The sequence below is a fragment of the Physcomitrium patens genome, chromosome 23, assembly GCF_059467195.1.
Source record: "Physcomitrium patens ecotype Gransden chromosome 23, ASM5946719v1, whole genome shotgun sequence".
Classification (NCBI taxonomy): domain Eukaryota; kingdom Viridiplantae; phylum Streptophyta; class Bryopsida; order Funariales; family Funariaceae; genus Physcomitrium; species Physcomitrium patens.
Genome location: NC_143432.1, coordinates 1,972,770 through 1,995,126, shown reverse-complemented (window position 1 = coordinate 1,995,126; position 22,357 = coordinate 1,972,770). Strand labels below are relative to the sequence as shown.

Below are 22,357 nucleotides of genomic sequence, written 5' to 3'. Positions count from 1 at the left end.
TTTTTACATTGATTGCCACATGAAACAATTATATATGGACTTTGTATAATGAAAACCCTACACTATGATACTAAATATTGTTACAATGTTGTAATATCATATGTTTGCCATGCCTCTTGCTTTCTAAACCTGATGCTACTCAAAACACACCCATCAAAATTCTCCCGAAAAGAAAACATCATCTTACCACCCTTGCAAATTCTATATCTTATTGCCTTGAAAGCCCCTGGTGAGCCAGATGAATATCACATACAGAGGGTGTGTTGCTGCACGCTTTAGTTGCTATTATCGTCTATGGAAGATTTCTGCACAACCCATCTCCCATACTCTGTTTGCTGGACATCTACGTTTATGTGATCGCCTTCATTCTCTTCTTGATCGTATCAACAGACTCCTGCTGCATTAAGATTCAGTTTGAGGTTTTGGACAAGTTCACATTGAATGGTGTTAAAATGACAAGAGAATGTTCCAAATTTTGGAGTTTCACGAAGAAACTCTGCAGTCGTCGGACCTCTCTGGAAGATTGTTAAAAGAGCTGACGATGCAGAATGTCGACTACAACATTCCAAACGAACTAGAGCATTAAGTTACAAATATAAATAAGGTCATGCTGAGCGTTTAACATTTTTGTGAAACGACCACATAACAAATGTGCTTGAGGATTTTATAACTTGGTCTCATCTTCATCTGAATCCTTTACATAAATATTTGAACCAGGACCTCCTATCTATTGGTAGGGTGTGTATGGAGATGATTTCAAGCGTCATAGCAGCTAATTTTTTGATAATAGCGTATGCCAAAATTTCGCTTTTCCAGCATCCACATCTTCCAAGCCCAGGTATAAAATTTCCTCTAAAGAATTTGTTGTTTTTTGTATCCTGCAGGCAGGAAAATAAACAGCCAGCTTATGAAATAGATGTTTTTAAGTGAAAGAAAACATGGAAATGATTTCAATTAAATTTGCGAAAAACAGAGATGACTGGTATCCGTCCATGACAAAGCTACTGTACTTCAGAGTAATTTTATGACCCCCCCAAAAAATATTCTATAGAAATCACAACAAATAGACAGAGAAGTACCCCATGACGTTCAGGAATCTGAGGTTGAAAAGTAGTCTTATCACTATACAGACAGTTTTAGGTTATCCAACTGAACTACTGTGACGCCCCCTTTAAGAGGAACTAATTGCAAGCTTACCAACGTAGTTTACAGGAACTATGACATGAGCTTTCTGTACCAAGTGAATCTGATGGAGACATCAAGACGACAATTGCCGCTTAGCACTAGAGAGCCGACGACCTCTTTCTTTCTTTCCTTCTTTCTTCCGCAGCAAACACTCTCCACACCAACTGGAGAAATCACGCTGGTACTTCTTAAGCTCCCGAAATTCCGAGCTGCTCCAAAGATACATACCACACTATGTCAATATGACACACATGGATACCATACATACGTAAGAAAACGATGGGGAGGAAAATTTAATAAAAGAAAAGCACTGCAAGCTTAGTTTATTGTTTGGGAATAATCATGCTATTTGTTATGTGAAAAAATAGGAGGAAAAAAAAAAAAAAAAAAAAAAAAAAAGGTAGGCCAGTTTAAACAAGACTTTACCTGCGACACCATAGAATCAGGTTTGTCCGCTGACCCGAGGTAATGGCCTTTGCACCATGTCGATGACGACCAGCATGCAGAATAGCATCACCAGGTACATGAGAATATTCCAATACTTCCTGCAAAAATAAAATGTAACTTTGCTAATATTTAGCATAGATGCCCAAGTTACTCATTCACCTGACGGCTTTCTCAGCAAAGTGTAGCATATTTAAAAGCTTACGCTGTAGAAATCAAAATACTAACGACTTGCCCGCACGAGGAGAATTGACTGTGGGCCATGCTTCCTAGTACCTCGGAACGAGCTTCGCCGTTGACATGCTTGTCGCATCGAACACCACGGAAGAAAAGCTCGCCTCCATCAAACTTCTTGCCAAGGCAGACGTTCAGTGTCACTTCAGAGTCATCAACATGAAAACCTGTGTTATCCACCAAAATTGAAAAGAAAATACTCAGCCATCTTGATGAAGCCAAGTATAAGATATTTCGATGGGAAAAAAATTGTTCAAATCTCTTAAGATTGAGATCTAATATTGTTTGTGTGCGTGTGGACGTGTGCATGTGTGGGTGTGTGTAGAGAGAGATAGAGAGAGCGAGAGAAAGAGGTGCAAACTTCACTAGAAAGCGTATGTAACAGAATTATAAGGCTACTTATCTCCTTAGGATGATGTAAGACTGAGAAGTTAATGGTCTAAGCGATCTCACCAAGATCAAGATCACGATCCATTGCATACTCCACAACAAAACCATGGTGAGTGTCTAAAGACGATCCACCAACGTTGAGGAACAACACTGCCAATAATGTTATCATAGAATCAGTGCGGAAAAAATGAGGATACTCACGATAAGGAAAGGATCAGGAAGACACTTGAAAAGGCTGAAAAGTTTAAGGGATGTACCCGCAGCCATGGGTTTGAGATAGCGAAGCATTAAGTGGTTCAACATGACCTCCATTCCAATATCATCAAGGACTGCTCCATAGTTGTTCATGGTGTTTGGACGCATCACCTTTACTCTTGCTTCCTGTGCCCATCTCTCGAAGTGCTCTACCTGGACGGATCTCACCGACACAAGATTCATGCACATACTTCTTTCAGTGCTCGTTAAGGACTATTATATTAGAGCCAATGAGAAAAAATAAATTGTTCTTTTACGGTATCACTTCACAAGAACTTGGACCAATTATCCTCTTATGTGTTTTCCAATATCAAAAGAAAAAAAAAAAAAAAAAAAAAAAAAAAAAAAAAAAAAACGTATATAACCATGGAAACAATCATGATACTAAGACAGCACTCTTACTGTGTGCAACTTCAAATGTTTGAAATACAAAATGTAACAGTCACATACCTCCTCCAACATTTTTGAACAGAAAGAAGGTTTCAACATGCTGAAAGTAAAAACCCCTGAAGAGTGTTCGGTCAGAATGCGACGAAGAGCAACCTCAGAGCCATCCTTCACCGCATCCAAGAAGGACTTCACAAAAAATCGCTCAGGATCGAGAGTATAGAGCTCATCATGCAACGGCTGCAAGATTTTTGTGTTGAACTTCAGCATATGCATGTGTGACCATAAACTTTGAGTACCAGCGTTGATGAGCAATAATCAACACAAGATTAGGGCATACCTGATAATTATGCTTTATCCTTTCCCTGTACTCCCGATGCTTCTGCATGCACATCCAAGCAGACATGAGCAGCGGTGACACCAAATAGACTGCATAGACCTTTTCATTAAGACGCGACCACGGCCACTTGTGCAGTATTTTTGAGAAATTATGATCATAAAATTGTTCACATTGACTTTGAAGTTTGAGCATAACAAAATTTTGTCCACCTGCTTATAACGCGAAATGATCCATATCAACGACCAGCGCGGAGGGAAAAAAAAAATTGCTATGATTCGAAAATTAGGGTTAAAGGAGACTTCAACTTTTAAACAGGGAACATTTACAGAACTTTTCCATCCAAAAACAGCTTGATTGACCTTTCTTTTAAGTGCTGGAGCTATTTGTGCACCGGATCTTTACCCAGGTCTTAAGGCTAACAAAAATTCAGAGGAAAGTATTCCAACTCGGATTCATTTCGCTTATCCCACTCAGTGCACTCAGTGATTTTTTATTTTTTTCTCATGATCCGCGCTGAGGTGTTCGACCAGCGTCCGGTCTAATCAGAAAACTCAAAACAGAATTCAGGGAGCGAAACCCTATAATAGAATTACCTTTGCGCGCTCTCCATTGGGGCGATACTTTGACAGTATCCTATCAAGCAATGCCAACTTCTTTTCACGCGGGGCGTTCAAGAAGCTGGACGGCAAATGCTGCTCCATGGTACTGTACAATGCGGCCGGATACTCCAAGTCCTCCAAATCCTCATAGTTTTCCGACTTGTGGTTCACGTTAGGAGTCCTCAAGAGCCGCGGTATGGACACTAAGCCATCTCTCCCTAATTCTTCCTCCCGGGGTCGCCTCGAAGGCTGGCCATTGTTGTTACTCGGAGGCTTCAACCTCTTCCTACTGCTCAACACTACGTCCCCTGTCGCCGGAGCTGGTTCTTTCATCCTCGAAACCTCTTAAATCCACCGCATATGAAACCTGAGAAAACTCCGAATCTCGAACCTCTGATCCAATCGAAAATTCACGCGCCCCCCTGCCTAATACAAGCACTAGCAGCTACAACACCCGCTCCATTGCAATGCAGCCATTCTCTAACCCCACACAACTCCCTCGAAATTTTATTCGGCATACGCGAAATTTCCTTAAGCAAAACTACCGCACTCCCACATTTTGCAAACTGCTAAGCGCTCAATTCCAACACATCGGGAGCGATACGAGGAAGCGTAGAAGAGAGACCACCGGGAGCAGCAGCAGGGGCATGTGAACTCCTCCCACGGACCCGCTCCGGCGCCAAAATTGAACAGCAACAACGACAACGGTGGAGAAGAAGAAGCGTGTAGTATCGAATGACGACGAGGGCGGAATCCTACCCTGAACATTCCCTGCCAATATTCATACCCTTCCCATACCCCTTGTATGTCCGGATACTTAACGTACCCTGATTGTACCCGCATCATATACCTGGATAGTATACCCGCGTTCTCGCGCACGCTGTGTATCAAATCGGCCTGCCCCAGTATCATGACCGACAACGGACGAAGTATTTGAGCAGGTTAATTTTGTATATTTGTTTAAGATTTTAAAGTTTAGGTTGGTTTTGACCGGTTTTTATGTTTTTTGACATTCTAGTATTTTTCTATTCATTATGGTTGGAAAGAACAGTTTTCATTTTATTTTTATTACAATTAGTATTAAATTAATTCAAACATGACTTTATTTCTGATTTGATGTTTGATGTTTGTAGTATTCTGAAAAAATATTTTCAATTTCATATTTTTCTGTTAATTCCGAACACTTAAAAAATATATACCGTGATTTGGATTGTCTTTTTATTCTGTATAGTTATTTATGTGTATTAAATAATAATAATAATAATAATAATAAATGACATTGTAACCTTTGTCCAATTTAGTTGATTTAAAACAAAACTATATATATATATATATATATATAAACATACTTCTGCTAAATTTTGAAATATCCAAAGTTAAAAGCTTGTTTGAAGCATTATTTAATATCTAATAACTAAATAGTTATACAACATTTAAAATGATTTGCAAACTATAAGAGAAATTGGGCTTAAGTAACAAGACAATTAGACAAAAGACAATTGTTGTCTTGTTTTTCCATATGCCACTCACAAAGGTAAAAGTTTTGAAGTGGTCTATTATACATATTGAAATTGGATGTAAATTTATTAATATTAGAAATTTCAATCTAAATTTTCCAATAATGACTTGCTTTAAAATGGCAAATAAATAAACTATTTAATTATGATTATTTGAATTTTCCATGATAAAAAATACCACTTCATTTTTGTACTAGAAGAATTTGTTTTGCTCTGAAACAATTAGCTAATATCTTATACCAACTTTAGTTTACAGAAATTATTTTACTCAAGCATGCAGCCAAAATAACTAGATTTTTCTATTTTTAATTTTTAAAGATTTAACATATTGATTTTTTTCTTTTAACAAAACAAAGAAACAGACAAAATATTTAATCATTTTAGTGGTAATCAAAACATTTTTTGAATAATGCTTTAACATATTATTTGCTGTAATACCATTATATGCAATTTCAGTTAATGTTTTAGAAAACATTAATTTTTATTTGAAATGTCAGGAAATAAAATTTTAAATTTAATAAACCTTATATATATATATATATATATATATATTACAAAATTAGTTACAAGTATGACTTATATCACTTAGTTGATTATAATATTTTTTTAGTATAGATTTTTTTTATAAATAAATTATATATAAAATATTATTAAAGAATAAAATTTTATATTTATTAAAGACCAACATTATTTTTCAGTGATAGTTGTTTTAAACATCTTTTATAGTAAGAGTTTTTTTGTTTTCTTTGTTTTTTTTGTTTTTTTTAGTTGATATTACACACGTATGTCATATTCATATAATTTATGTCTTTATGAAAATATTTTCAGCCAAATTTTGTTTCAAAAATAACTTCTTATTAATTTTTCAAAACCTTCATATATATATATATATATATATATATATATATTCCTTTTTCTGATCAATGGAAATATATATATAAAACAAAAGACTCTATAAAATGAAGATATTACTAATTTTCAAATAAAACTCATTCAAGCATACATGACAATTTGTTTTATTCTATTTTTTTTATTTTATTTTTGTTTCAACTTTTCCTTTTATACATTGTGCAACCATTTATTTAATGGTTGGACATAAACCTTCTAATTTTTCTTGCAATACAATGAAAGCAAGGTTGACACTATCATCCCTTTTGTTAACTCTCATGTTGAAGCATATGTGTATTGTGGGTTTTAATCTCCATACATTCTTAGCGTATTTGTTAAATCACACACACATACACACAAACATGTTACTAATTATCTCACTTCCTGCAATAAAACACCTAATCATGATTGAAGTGTGAAATCATGTCCACAACAGTTCCACACTCTCACCAAGTTCATCTTTTCATTATTTTAAAATCATTCTTCAAAACCCTACATAGTCATTATGTGTGCAGAAAAAGCAAATTACTTCTTCAACATCAGAGATTTAAAAAAAAAATGGTTTAAAAAACCTGATCACGCACAACATCCAACACAATTACAGAAATTCTAGCAGATTGTCACAGTCTTTATGTGGAGTCAAAGGCATTGGTTATGAGCAAACTGAGCTTCACTGCATGTGTGGGAAAAAACATGGATTTTGGGTGAACTTTTCAGTGGGTGAACTGTTGATGTTGCTGCGGTGGATACATTCTTCGTGTGGGAGGGAAACCCTAAAAGCATCGACAGATGGCGAAGGAGGCCGAAGCCGACTCAGCACCGAGCATCAACGAAGCGACGAACTTCGTCGAACATTCAAACATGGGCGTGGATGGTCTTATCATCGCTGCCTCTCCATGCTGCGCGAGCAAGTCATGCTAATCTCGGAGTGCTGCCTGCATGATTCTTGCGTCGATCTCCAGCTCACTTACTCACTCGCCCTCTCGAACCTTCTAAGATACCGCTCGGTTGAGCTTTTGGTTCAGGCTAAACAGCATCTAGACGCTTAAATTTGGTGGGTGAAGAAGAGTACGCGCGGATCGGTTTGATGATCGCTCGTTGTTTGTCAATCGTTGCTTAAGTCAAGGTGAGGTGGATGATCGCGAGCTTGCGGCTCTTGGATTGTTTGGCTTCGGACCCAGCTAGCGAGACCGATCGCAGTCGTTTTTATTTTTTCCGTTGTTCAACTTTTTGGGGGTGTGCAGTGTTTGGTTCCAGTCGTCGTCGGGGGTGTCTTGTGTGTGATATTGGTCGGGGTTGATTGTGTCGGAGAGAAGGGTGTTGGTGAAGGGATTGGATTCCTGCTTGTGAATCGCTTCTTTTTTCTGAGGTTTGCGCAGCTTGATGCAATACTTGTTCTCGCCTTTGGATCGCTTTTGTAATTGGGTTAGTGTTTTGGAGCCTCTTCGCTGGCTTAGCTGCCAATACTTACATTAACTAGATCCCTTCTCTATGAGACTCAAAAAGCTTCCCTAAAGCAATATCTTCATTAAACCTTCCTGTACACTGCATGCTATATATATATATATATATATATATATGTGTATTTGTATTTTACTCTCACTGCGTTGTTGAATCCTCTTTAGCTGATAAGCAGTGAAGCACCGAAATTAGGATCACCTTTAGCAATAGGTTGGATTCGAGAACATGTGGCGTTACGGAGTACGGGAATACTTTTAGTATCGTTTCTACCTTTTCAGGAGGACATTTGTGGAATATTTGTTTTTTTTTTTTTTTGTCTTTTTTTTGGTTTTTTGTTTTTTGTTTTTTGTTTTATCGAGCTTTCTTATCTGCAAACGTATCCTTTGAATCAATTGACTTACCTCGATCCAAGGCTGATCTATACCTTTTTTAATTTTGCTTTTAGTTTTTAATTTTTGCTGATGGTGGTTGTTAAAACAATCGAGGTTTGCCGAGAGAAACAATTTCTCTGAGCAGTGGCACTTCATACCAGTTAGCAAACAGGATCTAGAGATTGCAGTTTGAGTCGCAACCCAAATTGCCTGAATAGATGTCAACCTTGATCACCGCTCATACATCACGTTGCTGACCAAGGTTGTGATGGACATTCATCAACTTTCGGGATCGCAGACAGTGCTCTTATGAAAAAAATTCTTTGTTATCATAAAGTTTGCATTCTTAATGATGATGATGATAATAATGATGAGGCTCCAGACAAGAGTAATAACGAGGCATCCGAAGTTGGATCACTAGATCTAAGTCGAAAAGATTGTTACGACATGCAGGATGGTGAGAGACGATTCGCCAAGGTTCAGCAAGCCGGACCGTAGTGAGGATTCTGTCAGTCCTGAGGAGAAAGAAGAGCATGAACGCAAGGTGCGAGCCTTTTTGGAGGCAAATACGCCCAAACGAAAGCTGAAACCTGCGCGTAGTGATGCTGATGACTTGGCGTCTAATGGTCATGACGGAGGCGACGACACCACCCAATTCGACCCACCTGAGCGGGTGAAGTATCTTCAACTTGTCGCTAATGGTGTCCCTTTGGAAACAACGGGCTCTGGGGAAGTGATGGAAGACTTCACTGAAAGTGAGTACTACAAGCACATGACTTCCATTGACAAGGAGCATTACACGACTGGCAGCGGCTTCATCCAAGTTGAAAAAACTTCTCAAAGCTTCCACCTTTACATGAAGAATCCAAGATCTCGTAGCTTTCGGGAGCGCTACCGTTGTAACCCTGGACGATTAGATGATTGGGGTATCACATCCCCTACCAGTACGTCTGCATCCAATGCCAAGGAACCATAGTGGAACGATTCAGAGTAGTGAACATAACGTAGATATGTTGTGGCACAACATGAGACAGCTTGTTATTGGAACTTGTGTGCAACTGTAGTGGGTCGGTGCAGTGTAGCTCCTGCTGTGTAGTGTTGTTACCTACTCTCGAGGAGCTGAAAGCTTGAACTATGATCAGCTTTGAAATGACACAATTGAGCGTGCAGATGGACTACTCGAAGCTAGAATACGGTGGTAGTAAGTGTACAATTAATATATCTTCCTACTCCGAGTGCCTTATGGACTGAGAAGTGCGTTAACATACAGATCACATGACAGCGTTCACTGCACCCCTTGCAAGTTATTTTCGGACTTATCCTATCCCCACATTGGCAACGTTTTGAAGCTTTGTAAGATGCCCTCCACTTAAGGCTTTGATATACTGTCTAGAAAGTCATATAACCAAGGGATGATAGGGAATGTTTTTCTAAACAACTGCAAAAAAAATATTCGCCACATCTTACTGTCACAGCAACAGCCTGAGTTTTGTTAACAACATTCCTAGTTTGGACCAAAGTTGACCACATACACTACAGATAAAGGGCAATAGCGGAGAGTAACAATCAAACTCCTGGCTGCCGCAGGGTCCTTGAATTTGTGTTCCCTAAATACGGGTTTTCAATCACTCTTCGGATTTTGTTGTCTGGCTTGGTCCAAAAGGATTCAGGGGCTATTTGTTACGTAATGACTGTAGGATTCCTTTGTAACCGATACACAATCGGGTTTCGGATCGAGACCTGCTGCAAGCCTCTGAGCTCCCCTTTCGAGATTCTTGAGGTATCACTTGTAGACGTTCCTCATGGTAAGCGAGAATGTCTCGGGCGTTTGGTCCTCCACTGGTCCAATCTCGTACGAGCAATACTCTACCATAGTCCTCCCGTCACCTGTTCCCCGCAGCTGCAACACCTATTAAACAAACGATAAGTTTAGAGTTCAAGGTTCAAGGTTTCTTGAGCAGTCATTGATGTTCTATTGCAACATGTGTGCACTCCAAAAAACTTGATATGAATGTCAGATCGGCTGCTGATACCCTATAAACGCTGATTCAACTCGCACAAGCTGAACTATGTGTTCAGGAGGGTTGCCAACAGATCGCATCACATTAGACCTCGATCACCAATGATCAACCTAATCAATAAGAAGCATAAAATTAGAAGGGACAACATAACACAAAAACAAAAAAAAAAAAAAAAAAAACACATTATGGGAGACGGCGGTTTCAAGGAGAGCTAAAGTGGTTACCTGAGCTTCAACAATGTAATCTACAAGTCCGCCAAATAATTCATTCTCCTCAAGATTACAAGATAAGAAGTAATTCTCGTCGTCGATTGCCAGAAGGCGTTCATTGCCCTAGTAATTGGGGACGTTAGAAATTGATGCGATGTATCGTAAACATCCTGGTTTTCTATTCTCTCCCTCACGCAGCTCAAACTTGGAGTTTCCAGGAAACCATCCATGCCAGTTTACCCGGTCTGAAGCGAGCTCCCAAGCAGCCTCTACCGGGCAATCCAAGAGCATGCCTGTAATTCCGCCAGTCCACTTGCCTTCGGATGACACACATGAAGTGCTCGCTACTTCTGCGCCCGCCAAATGTCAGCGAATTCCGACCATACAAAGGACAAGCAACTGAAGCACCCGGCGCACATCTACAGTCAATCTACATGATTCAAACAAGTTCAAAACAACCACCAAACAACTGACACTCCATTCAAACTCCGTGATCTCAAAGTTTCCCAATTATCACAGAATGCTGCAGAGGAAGTCAGGCCCCACATTTCGAGTTGAAAATGGACGCCAACCTTCAGAAAAATTTGTAGAGCAGCCAGTAATTCTTAGAAAAAACATTAGATTTCAGCAGAGGTTCTTCTCGCACATCAATAACAAGATTTCGTGGGCAAGAGGAGAGGAGAACTAAGACTCAACCAAGCTATCTTCAAACCGTTGGATTCACATCCATTCTGTCGAACATCGCTAGCAAATATGACAGCGATTCCTCAAATTGGGCCTTAGTTTGCACAAGTTTGCACAAGCACAATGCGGCTAGGGATAGGCGTCTAACCTGCTAGCGCTGCATCCTGGTGGCTCCCGCTAAGACTACCGCCGGCATCAAGTGCCATTCTACTCCAGTATCTCACCAGACACGACGTCAAACAACGCTGAACAAGAAAATGGCATTTCTAGCTCGAACTTGCCTGTCATCCACAACCTCATAGCGGATCATGCAGAAGATTTCAACAACAATGAAAGTCTCTGCGATGTCCGGGAGGGTGAAATCTTGTGAGGTTCGATGAATCGCTGCACATGAACCTCACATGGGTTCCAAGACGCCGAGAGCTCGCCACCGCACCGATACTTTTTATGTGTTTTACCATTTTTCCTACAGAGGAGAAAAAAAGGGACCCCACAATGGAGGAGAGGCTCTAACTAACAGCAAGCTTCGCTCTACGACAATCTGGGCCTCTAGTTTCCGATTCAAACCCCACAGAACTCTGCTGCCTCATCTTTTCGTCAGATCGTTGCACAAGTGGTTCCAATTGAACAGTGCCTGTACCCTTAACTTCTAGCGCTTTAAACCGTCAATAATGGCCACTTCGAATCTTACTTGATTATTTGAACTCATGATCTCATTTAATTCTTTGATTGTTTTTTTATAACATGGGGCGTACAAGCTGCTTGTTACATGATGATATTTTAGTGCAATCGTCAACAGCTGGTTCTGTGTTGCCTCAAATATCAGCTCTGGATCACTGTCAGTTGGTATAAATCTAGATCTAAAGGAGGTGTAGTATATAAATTCCAGTATATTCGATAGCTACTCTACTACAAAAAGCCTAATATTGGGTACAAACTGTATCAAAGTTTTGTGCGATGGAAGTTTCTTTGGGTGGGGAATCTGATATTTTCTTCTGGGATTGTGACCAGTATAATCTCCCATGGTCAATGAAGATTTTGTCCAAATGGCACGTAAAATCTTTTCATTTGACCAAGCTTATTCTTACACGAGTTTGACAATATTTCTATTTTTACTTTCAAATCCATGGGATCCGTACACAACGTTCTATAATTATTTAGACATTCTGAATATATAAATGTGGATTGATGCTTTTAAAACTTGAGGAATCTTTTAAATCTTGATCTCCTTTATATGTGATTCATTTGAAGTCTACTGACCTATAAAATGCACCATTTTAGTTTCACTGTTTACGAACCTACACCAATTTTAAGGTTAATTTGTTGCTTAACCATAGATATTAGTATGTTATATACAGTTATATACAGTTATAACAAAAGAATCTAAAAATCAATAAAACAGTTTTTCTAGTCTTGTATACAAACAGGTTTAATATCTATACATTAATATATACAGTTATATACAGTTATATGTTAGTTTAATATCTATACATTATTTTTTTAATAGGTTTTGTACAAAAATAATTATTTTTATTCAAATATTTATGAATGTATTTTATAATGTGCTAATAACATGATAACTTTTTTACAGCCATATTAAACATAAAAAATAATTAGGTATTAAATTATATAGTTGGAAGAAATTTCTTTAATAATTTTACATATTGTGATTTTTATTTTTATTTTTATTAGAGATTAGTACAAAAGCTTAATTACAATCATTTAAGAATCAAAAACTATGTTAATTAAAGATATGAGAATTATATTTTAAAGATCTATAAAATATGAATTAATTTTTATTCTAATTTTTAATTATAAAATTCTTTTATTTTAATAAAAACACAATTGAAATCATTTATTACTTAATGTACCTATAGAATCTTTATAATTATACTTTTAAACATATGTTTAGTAATTTTTATTATTAAATTTGAAGAATACATTTAAATATGAATTATGCCCTCGAATAAAAGAAATAAATAGAAAAAAGAAATATATATATATATATATATGCATATTTTTTTTCTTATTATTTTGTATCTTTTTGATAAATTTATTATTATTTTTTTAATTATTTCTATTTAATTTTTTTAATCAATCGGTTGTAAAATTAATCAACTAAAAAAAGATTAATTAACTTGGTTTATTTATTATTCTACATCATTAAGTTGATCTAATTAGTAAGACTTTATAAAAAAACATCTATGGCATAATATTGGTTACTTTAGCAAGATATAAATATCAAAACCAAGTAATATATATCAAAGGAAGCAATAAGAACAAAAATATAAAGAATATAAATAAACAACTTAGATGTTTTTTAAAATAAGCTGACAAAAAGAAATAAGTAAATATTTATATTAAAGAAGAAACTAAAATGACTACTGCCAAAAAACAAGAAAAGTAGAAACTCTTGAAGTTAGACTATAAGCAAGAAAAGAATTGACAAGAGTGAAGATAACTTCATTCTTTCTTCTATATACTATTTAGTTACAAGATGTGTGGTGATGTTCTATAAGACCTTTGACACATGTCTAACTTTCAACAAACATATCTAATTTGCTTAAGAAGCTTCCTATATATGTGCTACGTGTCCAACTTGTTGGCCAAGTTTTCAACCTATTAATTACCTATAGACACGTTTAAAGACAAAGCCACATTTATGAAGCTTCTAAGAATTTTTTTCACAAGTTTATTTCTACCTATTTATGTTCTTTAGATAATTATTTGAATAAATATGTATACTTGAGAAATTATTTCTTTTCCCTCCCTCCCTATTAAAAATGAATTTCATAAAGAGTGGTAATTATATATTGAAGAAGTCTAAGATGCGACAAATTGTCATTGCCATATACTCTAATCTTTGTTCCTTTCAAAGTTTTTGAATGGCATATGAAGTTTTTGACCAAATTTTCATCAATGTGCTTCTTGAATTTAGCCAACTTGTTTTGTAATAAGCTATAGATTAGTCAAAATGGTAGTTAAGCTCTTTTTTGAACACTTATTGAAGAATCATAAAGATAATACTTTAGAAGATTATTAACTTTATTTTTTAAAAAACTTCTTGATAATCTCAATATTAGCTTCAAATACTACTTAAAGACTTTCTACTATCAAAAATGAGTGTATCCTATATGACACAAGATGACTCTTCTTAAGTAGCATGCATAAAAGCTCTTGCATCTAGAAATAAGGATTTAGTTGTACTAGATTTAATAATTTTTACTTGATTAAAAATATCATTATTTATACTCTAAAAATAATCAAGACTTCAATAATTTTAATCTACTAAAAGGTTATATTTTTTTAACTACAAAAACTTTCAAATTATTGGATTAAAAAGGGATCTAATTATATTAGATAATACAAAGCTATTATGACTATTTGTTATTACTTCTATACAAATGGCTCTATTGATAACATCTCTAAAAGACAAAGGACAACTATCTATGACTTCTATATGTATTGGTTTAATTTATTTATTTTTTTGATTTTTATCAAAACTATATTATTTCTTTTAAAAATAAAATCAAATTTTAAAAATTATTAAGATAATTATTGAAATAAATATGTATATTTGTGATATTATCCCTCTTCCCTTGTAGAAATAAGTTTCACAAGGAGAGGTGATCACATGTTAAAAAAATCTACGATGTTACAAATTATATTTGCCACATATTGTAATCTTTATTTTCTTCAAAAGTAATAAATAGGCCTTTTCAATTAAGATAGTATCACATATAAGGGTGGGAAGATCATCTTGATATTTAATCATTGTTGAGATTTTTATAACTTTATCCTAACAAAATATTTAAAAAACCATTAGGAGTAGGTTCTACTTCTAATAATATTACCAAACATTTGAAGTTTCTTTTAAGGTTGTAATACCAAATACATTGTCTTTTTCCATTTATTTGAAGACAAGCATGTTCTTTTCGAGGATCTTCACTTCTATTACATTGTCATGAAGGTTGTGTCAATTGTAATGTCTTGTTCGGTAACTCAACAAACAATAGCTCTTACATTGAATCTATGGTTAAATATTTTTTTTTATCTTATTAATACCATAAATACAAAGAAATTATATATCAAGGATAGAAGATAGAATGTAAACTTCGTTAAATCATATTTCTTTTATAGTAAAGAAATATAGAATGTAAACTTCGTTAAATCATTTTATATCTTATTTTTGATAGTTGTTGTCATTGAAAACCTTTAATCTTCTTTGATGCATTTGCAAGATACTTTATTGGCTTCCATATATATTTATTAATATTACATCCATACCAATGTACCAAATATTCCAACACATTTGGACTTACCTTAAGTCTAGGAGTTCTTTAATTTCAGATTCTTGATTGTTGTCCACTTCTATAGAAAGAAGAGATATTTGTCTTTATCTTTATGAATCTTCTATCTTGTACGGCTCAACAAGATAGATATAGAATATAGAATAGATCTTTGTAAACTCTAAAAGATGTAATCAACAAGTAACATGATTGTTTTATTTACAATTAAAAAATGGCCCAAGGCTACGGTAGTTCAACTTGACACAATAGCAACTAGTCTTAATATTATAACAAAATAATCATACCTTGTTGCCAATGTAAAATTGAAGTTGTTCTATGCAATAGGCATTTGCATTGATATTTTGACGCCTTTGAGTTATTTTTAATTGTGCCTTCATTGTTGCATGTAGCTTTGAAAAATAATTTGTCAAACCTTTTGTTAAAGGATTATTAATTTCTTGAGAAGTCAAGAGTATCAAGTTGTCGATGTTAACCGTAATTAGTATAGAAAGGTGATGATTGAGTAAAATAAGGTGTTGAGTTAATACAACAAAATTTTGACAATGGCAAAAGAATTCAATCACCTTAATATTAATTGATGATACATCTTAAAAACTATATATAAACTTGATTCATACTATTATATTATATAAAAACTTGCTTGAGAATGCACCAAACACTTGATTGTGGAAGGTAAAATAGAAATTGCAATAAAAAGATTTTAATAATTCTAATAAAATTATGTACAAATTTCAAATGAAACTTAAAAATTCAAATAAAACCTTAACAAAATTCAATTAAAGTCTTGAGAAATCTATAAAAAAAATACATATAATTATAAATAATTTTATAAAAATCCTAAAAAAATACTAAAAAAATCTTAATCAAATCTTAAATAAATTCTTATTTAGTTCTAAAATAAATTAAAAAAATAATAATTAATAATCTAACTATAAATTTTGGTTCAAAATTTACATATATTTTTAATTATAAAGGTAAAAATTAAATAAATTGAATATAAAATTTACCAAATAAAAGATAAATCCTAAAATCTGCTTAAGTATTGGCTAACTTCTTTTTCCAATCTTGATTCTATTCTTCCAATACCAATATCTCTTAATTTTACTACTCAATGGTTTTAAAACTTTGCACAATTTTTTCAAACTATGGCAATTAATATTTTATAAAATTTTAATTCAATTCAATAAATGGATTGACATAAATCTTAGAAACCTTCATTGATGATCTAACTCTAATTCTTGAGATCCTAATATATTTTCATGAAACTATTAGATCAAGCTCAAACTTATAATATACATTAAGTAAACCATTGATCACAAAATCAAAAATATTTACCTATAGATTATTTATCAATCTTATAAAATTCTCTAAAATAAAAATTCTTTATATTTTTCAAAGCCCAAAGTGATCCTAAAACAATCCTAATTTTATAAAGTCTTTAATAAGTTAATACAAATTCAAATCACTCAAAATTAATAATCAAAGAACTTGTTTCTAGTTTGCTCTTATAACCTACAATTTAAATAACCAAAAAATTCCTAAATTATTGTAAGTGGTTTTTTTTGTACTAATTTTTATTTTGATTCATAGCTACTTTTTTTTGGGTATCAATTTTTAGTTTCTTAAGATAATTTTTATTACAAAATATTCTTATTATTTCTAAAAATTCTTCTATTAATTATTTTTTTTATTTACTTTGATCCATCTCATTTATAATTTTGTAGAGTAAATAGAAGTCTTTTTGTACAAAAGATAACATTAGCACTTATTAATTTTTACTACATTCTTGTCTATTATCTATATTTCTAAGATAATTTGCTAAAATATTTGCATTTAAGCTCTTCTATAAGATATATATATATATATATATATATATATATATGTAATTTTTTCTTTTTTGACCTTATGGATGTATTATAACACAATAATAAGTTTTATTTATCTATCAATTTGAAGATGAAACACCAAAGATAATTTTATTTTTACTTTCAAAATCTTAAAATGAATTTTTCAAAACCTTGATACAAATTATGTTCGTCTATCAAATATAATATCTCTTAGAAATCCATAATAGCAATAAATATTGAAAATTATTTTAGCTATTTCTTTACATGTGATTGATTTTATATATGGTACAAAATGAGCTATTTTAGTGAAACAATCTACTATCACAAATATAGAATTGTAATAACTTGACACAAAGAGATTTTTGATAAATTGCATAGAAATAGAAGATTATTGCTATTCCAGTATTAATTATGATTTTAAATATTTTTAAGACTGATATCAAAGAGTTTTTTCTCTTGAATAAATATTACATGATTATACAAAGTGTTTGACTTTCTTCCATATTTTAGGCCACCAAAATTTTCTTGAGATTAATTCCAATATCTTATTATATCTTAAATATCATGATATTAATTATATTATATTAAATATCATGTAGTTAATATGTGATATAATTGTAAAGTCATGATAAGCTTGAAGAGTACATAGTTGTGCCTTAGCTTCCAAAACATATAAGCATCCATTAAGGATAGAGTATATGATTTTTACTGATATGGTTTTTTTTAAGAATATTATATAAATATATTGTGCACATTATTATTTTTATAATTCATAAAATTTAAAGTATAAAGATACTAAATAAATTAATTTTAATTAAAAAATATTTCAAATATTTAATTATCAAAATCTTAAAATTTGATTTATGAACAGATTTTTAGATTAATTTAATAGTTAATATATGATATTATTTTAATTTTTTAATACAATTTATTAAAATTTATCAAGATCTTAATATAAATAATTTAATTATATTAATAATATTTTTATAAATTATATATTTAATGTATTTAAAATTCAAAGTTTATTTTTATATAAATATTTTTTATAAAATATCTTTAATATTTTTTTTATAAAATTAAATTTTTATTTTAATAATAATTACAAGTCAAAAAATATTTTTATGTGTATATTTGTATTAAAATTTTAAGCTTCTTTTTCTTCTCTTTATAATATTGATACATCAAGTGAAAACATAATGGAACTTTAAATCTTCAAACTTAATTTGATTTGTTGCAATTATTATATCAATAAAAACCATTGTTTTAGTATTTTTCTATTATTTAATTAATTTTAAGCTTAAGTATATTCTTTCAAATATGAATTAATAAATATGAGTCTTATTACAATTAACTTTGAGATAAAAAAATCTTTAAGATTATTCTAAAGCTTTTTTATGCTTCAAGAAGTTGGTCATATGTATTTTAGGCACACACACATACACACACACACACACACATACACATATATATATATATATATATATATACATCTAAAATTATAATATTTAATTTTAAAAATAAGAAGTGTTACTAAGAATATAAAATAAACTAAAATTTTAAGTGTTTTGTAGAAAATTCTAAAGAATTTTGATTATTTTTATAATTATTTCTGTAAATTCTCTAAAATCTCATAAAACCTTTTAATGTCTCTTTAAAGTTTTTAAATATCTATTTTAGACTTCTAAAAGCTTTTAGGATTATTTTCGAGCTATTTTGAAATCATGTGAATTCTTTAAAATTTATAAATTTTTTTAAAAAATTAATTTTAAATTTTAATTAAATTTTAAAATATCTTTTTTTATAATAAAAATAGCCATATTTATAGTTTCTAATTTTTAAAAAGATATTTAATATTTTTAATATATGTTTTAATTTTTTTTAGTATTTCTTTATTTTTAATATCATATTTAAATTTTTTTCTAGTATAACATCTTATACATCTTGAACCTTAGATATTTTTTGAAAAAAATTAGATATTTATTAAAATTTAATTTCAGAATTTAGTTTTTGTGATACTTCGAAATTTTTTTGTTGAGATAATAATGGATTTTGAATTATTGCATCTAAATTTTGGTGACAATGTGAAGAAAAAAATAAGGTATGTTTATTAAATGTTTTAAAAAGATGAAATATTGAAGATTTCAAATTAATATATAAAATAGACCAAGAAGGTTTTTTTTTCTTCTTCTTTTCTTTTTTTTCTCTCTTGTTGTTTTGTTTTGTTTTGTTTTGTTCTGTTTGTTTGTTTGTTTGTTTTTGTTTTGTTTTTTTTTCCAATCCTTTTTTTCTTCTTCTAATTTTCTGAAAAGAAAATACTTCAAAATAAATTACTCTTGTAATATTGGTATGAACTTCAGACAAAGAAATGAATTTAAAGTTTGGTACATGTTTAAAAGTATTTTGGTAATGTTTTGGTTTGGCTAATCCAATTTTAAAAGTTGTTCATGGGTTTCTTTTGGAACTGCAACTTTCAAAAGAAACTATTGAACAACTTTTGAAAGTTGCTAAACCATGAACAATCATGAGTTGTTTAGCATATTACAATAGACGGTGTTCTAAAGAATATGCCTTCAAAGACGGAATCACATTCTATAGGAATCACAGAATACATGGAATCACATTATATTTGGAATTACGTGATAATTGAATTACATAATATTTGGAATTACATGACGTATAGTATCATTTGCAGACAATATTGACTGGAAGACCATACCAAAAATATAAATTCCACCTTCTAGCAAAGTGTATTGCATCTAAGGACGCACTGTTTGGGGTAAGGAATCACATAATATATGGGGCAGTGAATGGATGAAATTGATTGATTACCAAAGCCAAAAATAAAAACTTATACCTTCAAAAGAATTTCATATTGACTAAGTACATACATTATTTTATTAATAACATTTACTCTATGAGTATGTTTTGGAACAGTATGTCAATTGCTTTTTACCGTTCATGTTTTTATTCCCTTTCACGCTACGATTTATTTAATTTTTTTGTATGGATTAGTCCTTTTTGTTGCAACTCCAAAATGAGTTGTTAATGCAGTTTGACTTTATTGTACAGCTTTCATTGAAGTTTTGTATATCGCATTTATTAAATTATCGTCGAAATGTCAAAAGAGAGGCATGAACTGAAAATTTAAAATATTCCAAAAAGTCAGACTTACAGTTCAAATTTTTCAAAATAATTTTATCATTTTTTTACACCCGTTTTTAACACTCCGTATCCCCCTCATGATTTAATCCTTAAAAATTGTCGTTGCAGGATTTTAGAATTGATCACTCCCTAAGAAAAGATGCCAACTTTAGTTTCAAGAAAACCGACACCCACTTCACCGCAACATGTTGTGTTCTTCGATGTTCTCACACACAGCATACTCACCGCATTATTTACTACCCATTTTTCTCCAATCCATTCTCAATTATCAAAACGCCCTGTCACATCCTTGCAAAACTCATGAATTTTTTGTCAAAGGATAGCAAGTACAGACAACATAGTGTCAACAACATAGAGTGGATATGATCGCAAAAAAGTTTCAGTTTATTGATGGAATTTTCACAATATTAATATCAACGCTCTGACTCTAGCACCGACGTTTCTAGCGCCGAAGTGCCTGCGGGGCTTCGAAGTGAGTGAGTGAGTGCGTAGTTAAGAAGCCATTTCTGCAGAGCGTGAGTTCAACGGTCCCCCTGTTGCAATGCCAGGCTAGCAAGCAGGTTTAGCAGTGGGCACCGCGGTAGCTTCAGCGGTGGGCACCGCATCAGGTTCAGGTAGTTTTTGGCCTGCTTTCACGAGATCGGCGAGGAAGCTCTTGTATAGGCCCATCACAGTGGCATGGAATATCTCCGGAGACTGGTTCTCCATCTGAATTGGGTTCACTTCATACCTCCAGTACTCCAGCATAGCCTTCTTGTCCTCCGTTTCTCTGAACTGCACAACACAGGCATCGCGATTTAGGGCCAATATACCCTAGAGTTTTCAGATTCTGCACGTCAGAGCAAGTAACTAACTCATGATGGCGCGTGGGATCGAGCCAGTTCGTGTTCTGTGCTTGAAGCGTGATCAGAGATTGTATCAGTTTAGTGAATAACAAGGAAGGTCGCTGTTTCAGATTTCACCTTAACCCATCCGTTGTAGCCTGTCATTGCGCCTCCGAGGAATGTATGATTCTCGATGTTGAACGACAAAGTGTGTTCATCTTCGTCGATTGTCAATAAGCGCTCTGTGATCCAGAATCCGTCGTCTGGGTAATCATGGAAGCGGACAGCGCCTGGCTTTCTGTTCTCCCCTTCACGCAGCTCAGCAACGATTTTGCCAGAGCGAAATCTATCCCAATGTGACCAGTCCGAGAAGAGATCCCATGCAGCGTATAGAGTGCAATCCAACGGAAACTCGTTGAGGCTGCCGGCCCATTTGCCTTCAGACGTAATATGAGAAGGTTCCAAAGGGTTATCTGTTCGAATTTGACAACCGTGGCAATCAGAAGCACATACAAGCGCAGCAAAATAATAGCGCAATTTTCACCGGCTAGTATCTCCATAGGTAAATTCAACACTAAGAACACGTCGATACGGCCCAAACGAAAGAGAGGGAGGTATTAGCAGTAAGAACTGACCTTTCTGCACGAAAAAAACGTTGACAACAAGAATGATTCTACAAACTTTGTGCATAAGGTGCAACGTTGATAGGATATTGAGCCATGCATCGTCAGAAGTTTAGCAGCTGGAGGAAGGCAACTAACCGGCGACCACTCCTTCCATCGAGGTGCACTTGCTTCGGATTGCGTTGATTTCTCGCTGCAGGTCAGTGAGGAGAAGCCAGAGGTTGGAAATCTACAATTTAAACCACCCTCCAAATATTCAATACGCAAGGGAAAGTATAAACACCGTACTATGAACATCACCAAGCCTATATACTTGAACAGGTAGCGTTGCCTGTCGTCTGCTATCCTGATTGTTCCTTTCACAATAAACGGCTAGTCTTCTGATCCTTCTCCGTTTCGTGGAATCAAAATTGTTCTGAGACTTTTTCCTGTGAAAATTATTCACCTGATTATTTAACTTGACCTGATACACGACGTCGATTCTTTGAAATTGGCTCGATTTTCACCCATTATTTTTGTTTTTGTAAAGGTCAGGCATACAAACTCAATCACCGTTCACTAAATTGTTGTTAGAGTGGAAGTCATGATGCGATGTAAACTCGCGCA

At 33.3% G+C, this 22,357-nt stretch overlaps 4 protein-coding genes across 14 annotated transcripts; 1 reads left to right on the top strand and 3 right to left on the bottom strand.

Moving 5' to 3' along the window:
- Positions 1 to 413: 413 nt before the first annotated feature.
- Positions 414 to 4,525, bottom strand: LOC112276246 (2-oxoglutarate and iron-dependent oxygenase domain-containing protein CP2). Of its 3 annotated transcripts, none has more exons than XR_002967948.3 (9): positions 3,829 to 4,525; positions 3,236 to 3,277; positions 2,959 to 3,135; positions 2,511 to 2,661; positions 2,317 to 2,403; positions 1,906 to 2,030; positions 1,612 to 1,730; positions 1,198 to 1,394; positions 414 to 878 (listed from the first exon to the last, which is right to left on the bottom strand). XR_002967948.3 is itself a non-coding variant. In XM_090246768.1 (9 exons), exons 1-8 carry the CDS (start codon positions 4,165 to 4,167, stop codon positions 1,259 to 1,261), a joined length of 1,176 nt encoding a protein of 391 aa, XP_090102894.1. In that variant the 5' UTR covers positions 4,168 to 4,525; the 3' UTR covers positions 644 to 878; positions 1,238 to 1,258. The 3 variants fall into 3 exon arrangements, 2 of the variants coding, with proteins under 2 accessions (XP_090102894.1, XP_024363148.1); XM_090246768.1 differs by having other exon boundaries at positions 644 to 878; positions 1,238 to 1,394; XM_024507380.3 differs by lacking the exon at positions 414 to 878 and having other exon boundaries at positions 920 to 1,394.
- A 2,800-nt stretch (positions 4,526 to 7,325) lies between these two features.
- Positions 7,326 to 9,378, top strand: LOC112276074 (uncharacterized). 2 transcript variants are annotated; one of them, XM_024507058.3, is made up of 2 exons: positions 7,326 to 7,365; positions 8,525 to 9,378. In XM_024507058.3, the coding sequence occupies exon 2, from the start codon at positions 8,526 to 8,528 to the stop codon at positions 9,045 to 9,047; it is 522 nt and encodes a 173-aa protein (XP_024362826.1). In that variant the 5' UTR covers positions 7,326 to 7,365; position 8,525; the 3' UTR covers positions 9,048 to 9,378. The 2 variants fall into 2 exon arrangements, with proteins under 2 accessions (XP_024362826.1, XP_090102607.1); XM_090246481.1 differs by lacking the exon at positions 7,326 to 7,365 and adding an exon at positions 7,744 to 8,333.
- A 34-nt stretch (positions 9,379 to 9,412) lies between these two features.
- Positions 9,413 to 11,457, bottom strand: LOC112276075 (lachrymatory-factor synthase-like). Of its 7 annotated transcripts, none has more exons than XM_073530721.2 (4): positions 11,134 to 11,457; positions 10,317 to 10,651; positions 10,105 to 10,202; positions 9,413 to 9,980 (listed from the first exon to the last, which is right to left on the bottom strand). In XM_073530721.2, the coding sequence occupies exons 1-2, from the start codon at positions 11,189 to 11,191 to the stop codon at positions 10,425 to 10,427; spliced, it is 285 nt and encodes a 94-aa protein (XP_073386822.1). In that variant the 5' UTR covers positions 11,192 to 11,457; the 3' UTR covers positions 9,413 to 9,980; positions 10,105 to 10,202; positions 10,317 to 10,424. The 7 variants fall into 7 exon arrangements, with proteins under 7 accessions (XP_073386822.1, XP_073386826.1, XP_090102608.1 ...); XM_073530725.2 differs by having other exon boundaries at positions 10,317 to 10,700; positions 11,134 to 11,398; XM_090246482.1 differs by having other exon boundaries at positions 10,317 to 10,648; positions 11,134 to 11,356.
- A 9,210-nt stretch (positions 11,458 to 20,667) lies between these two features.
- Positions 20,668 to 22,020, bottom strand: LOC112275669 (uncharacterized). Of its 2 annotated transcripts, none has more exons than XM_024506223.3 (3): positions 21,764 to 22,020; positions 21,267 to 21,601; positions 20,668 to 21,078 (listed from the first exon to the last, which is right to left on the bottom strand). In XM_024506223.3, exons 1-3 carry the CDS (start codon positions 21,816 to 21,818, stop codon positions 20,854 to 20,856), a joined length of 615 nt encoding a protein of 204 aa, XP_024361991.1. In that variant the 5' UTR covers positions 21,819 to 22,020; the 3' UTR covers positions 20,668 to 20,853. The 2 variants fall into 2 exon arrangements, with proteins under 2 accessions (XP_024361991.1, XP_024361992.1); XM_024506224.3 differs by having other exon boundaries at positions 21,890 to 22,020.
- Between the last annotated feature and the right edge of the window lie 337 nt (positions 22,021 to 22,357).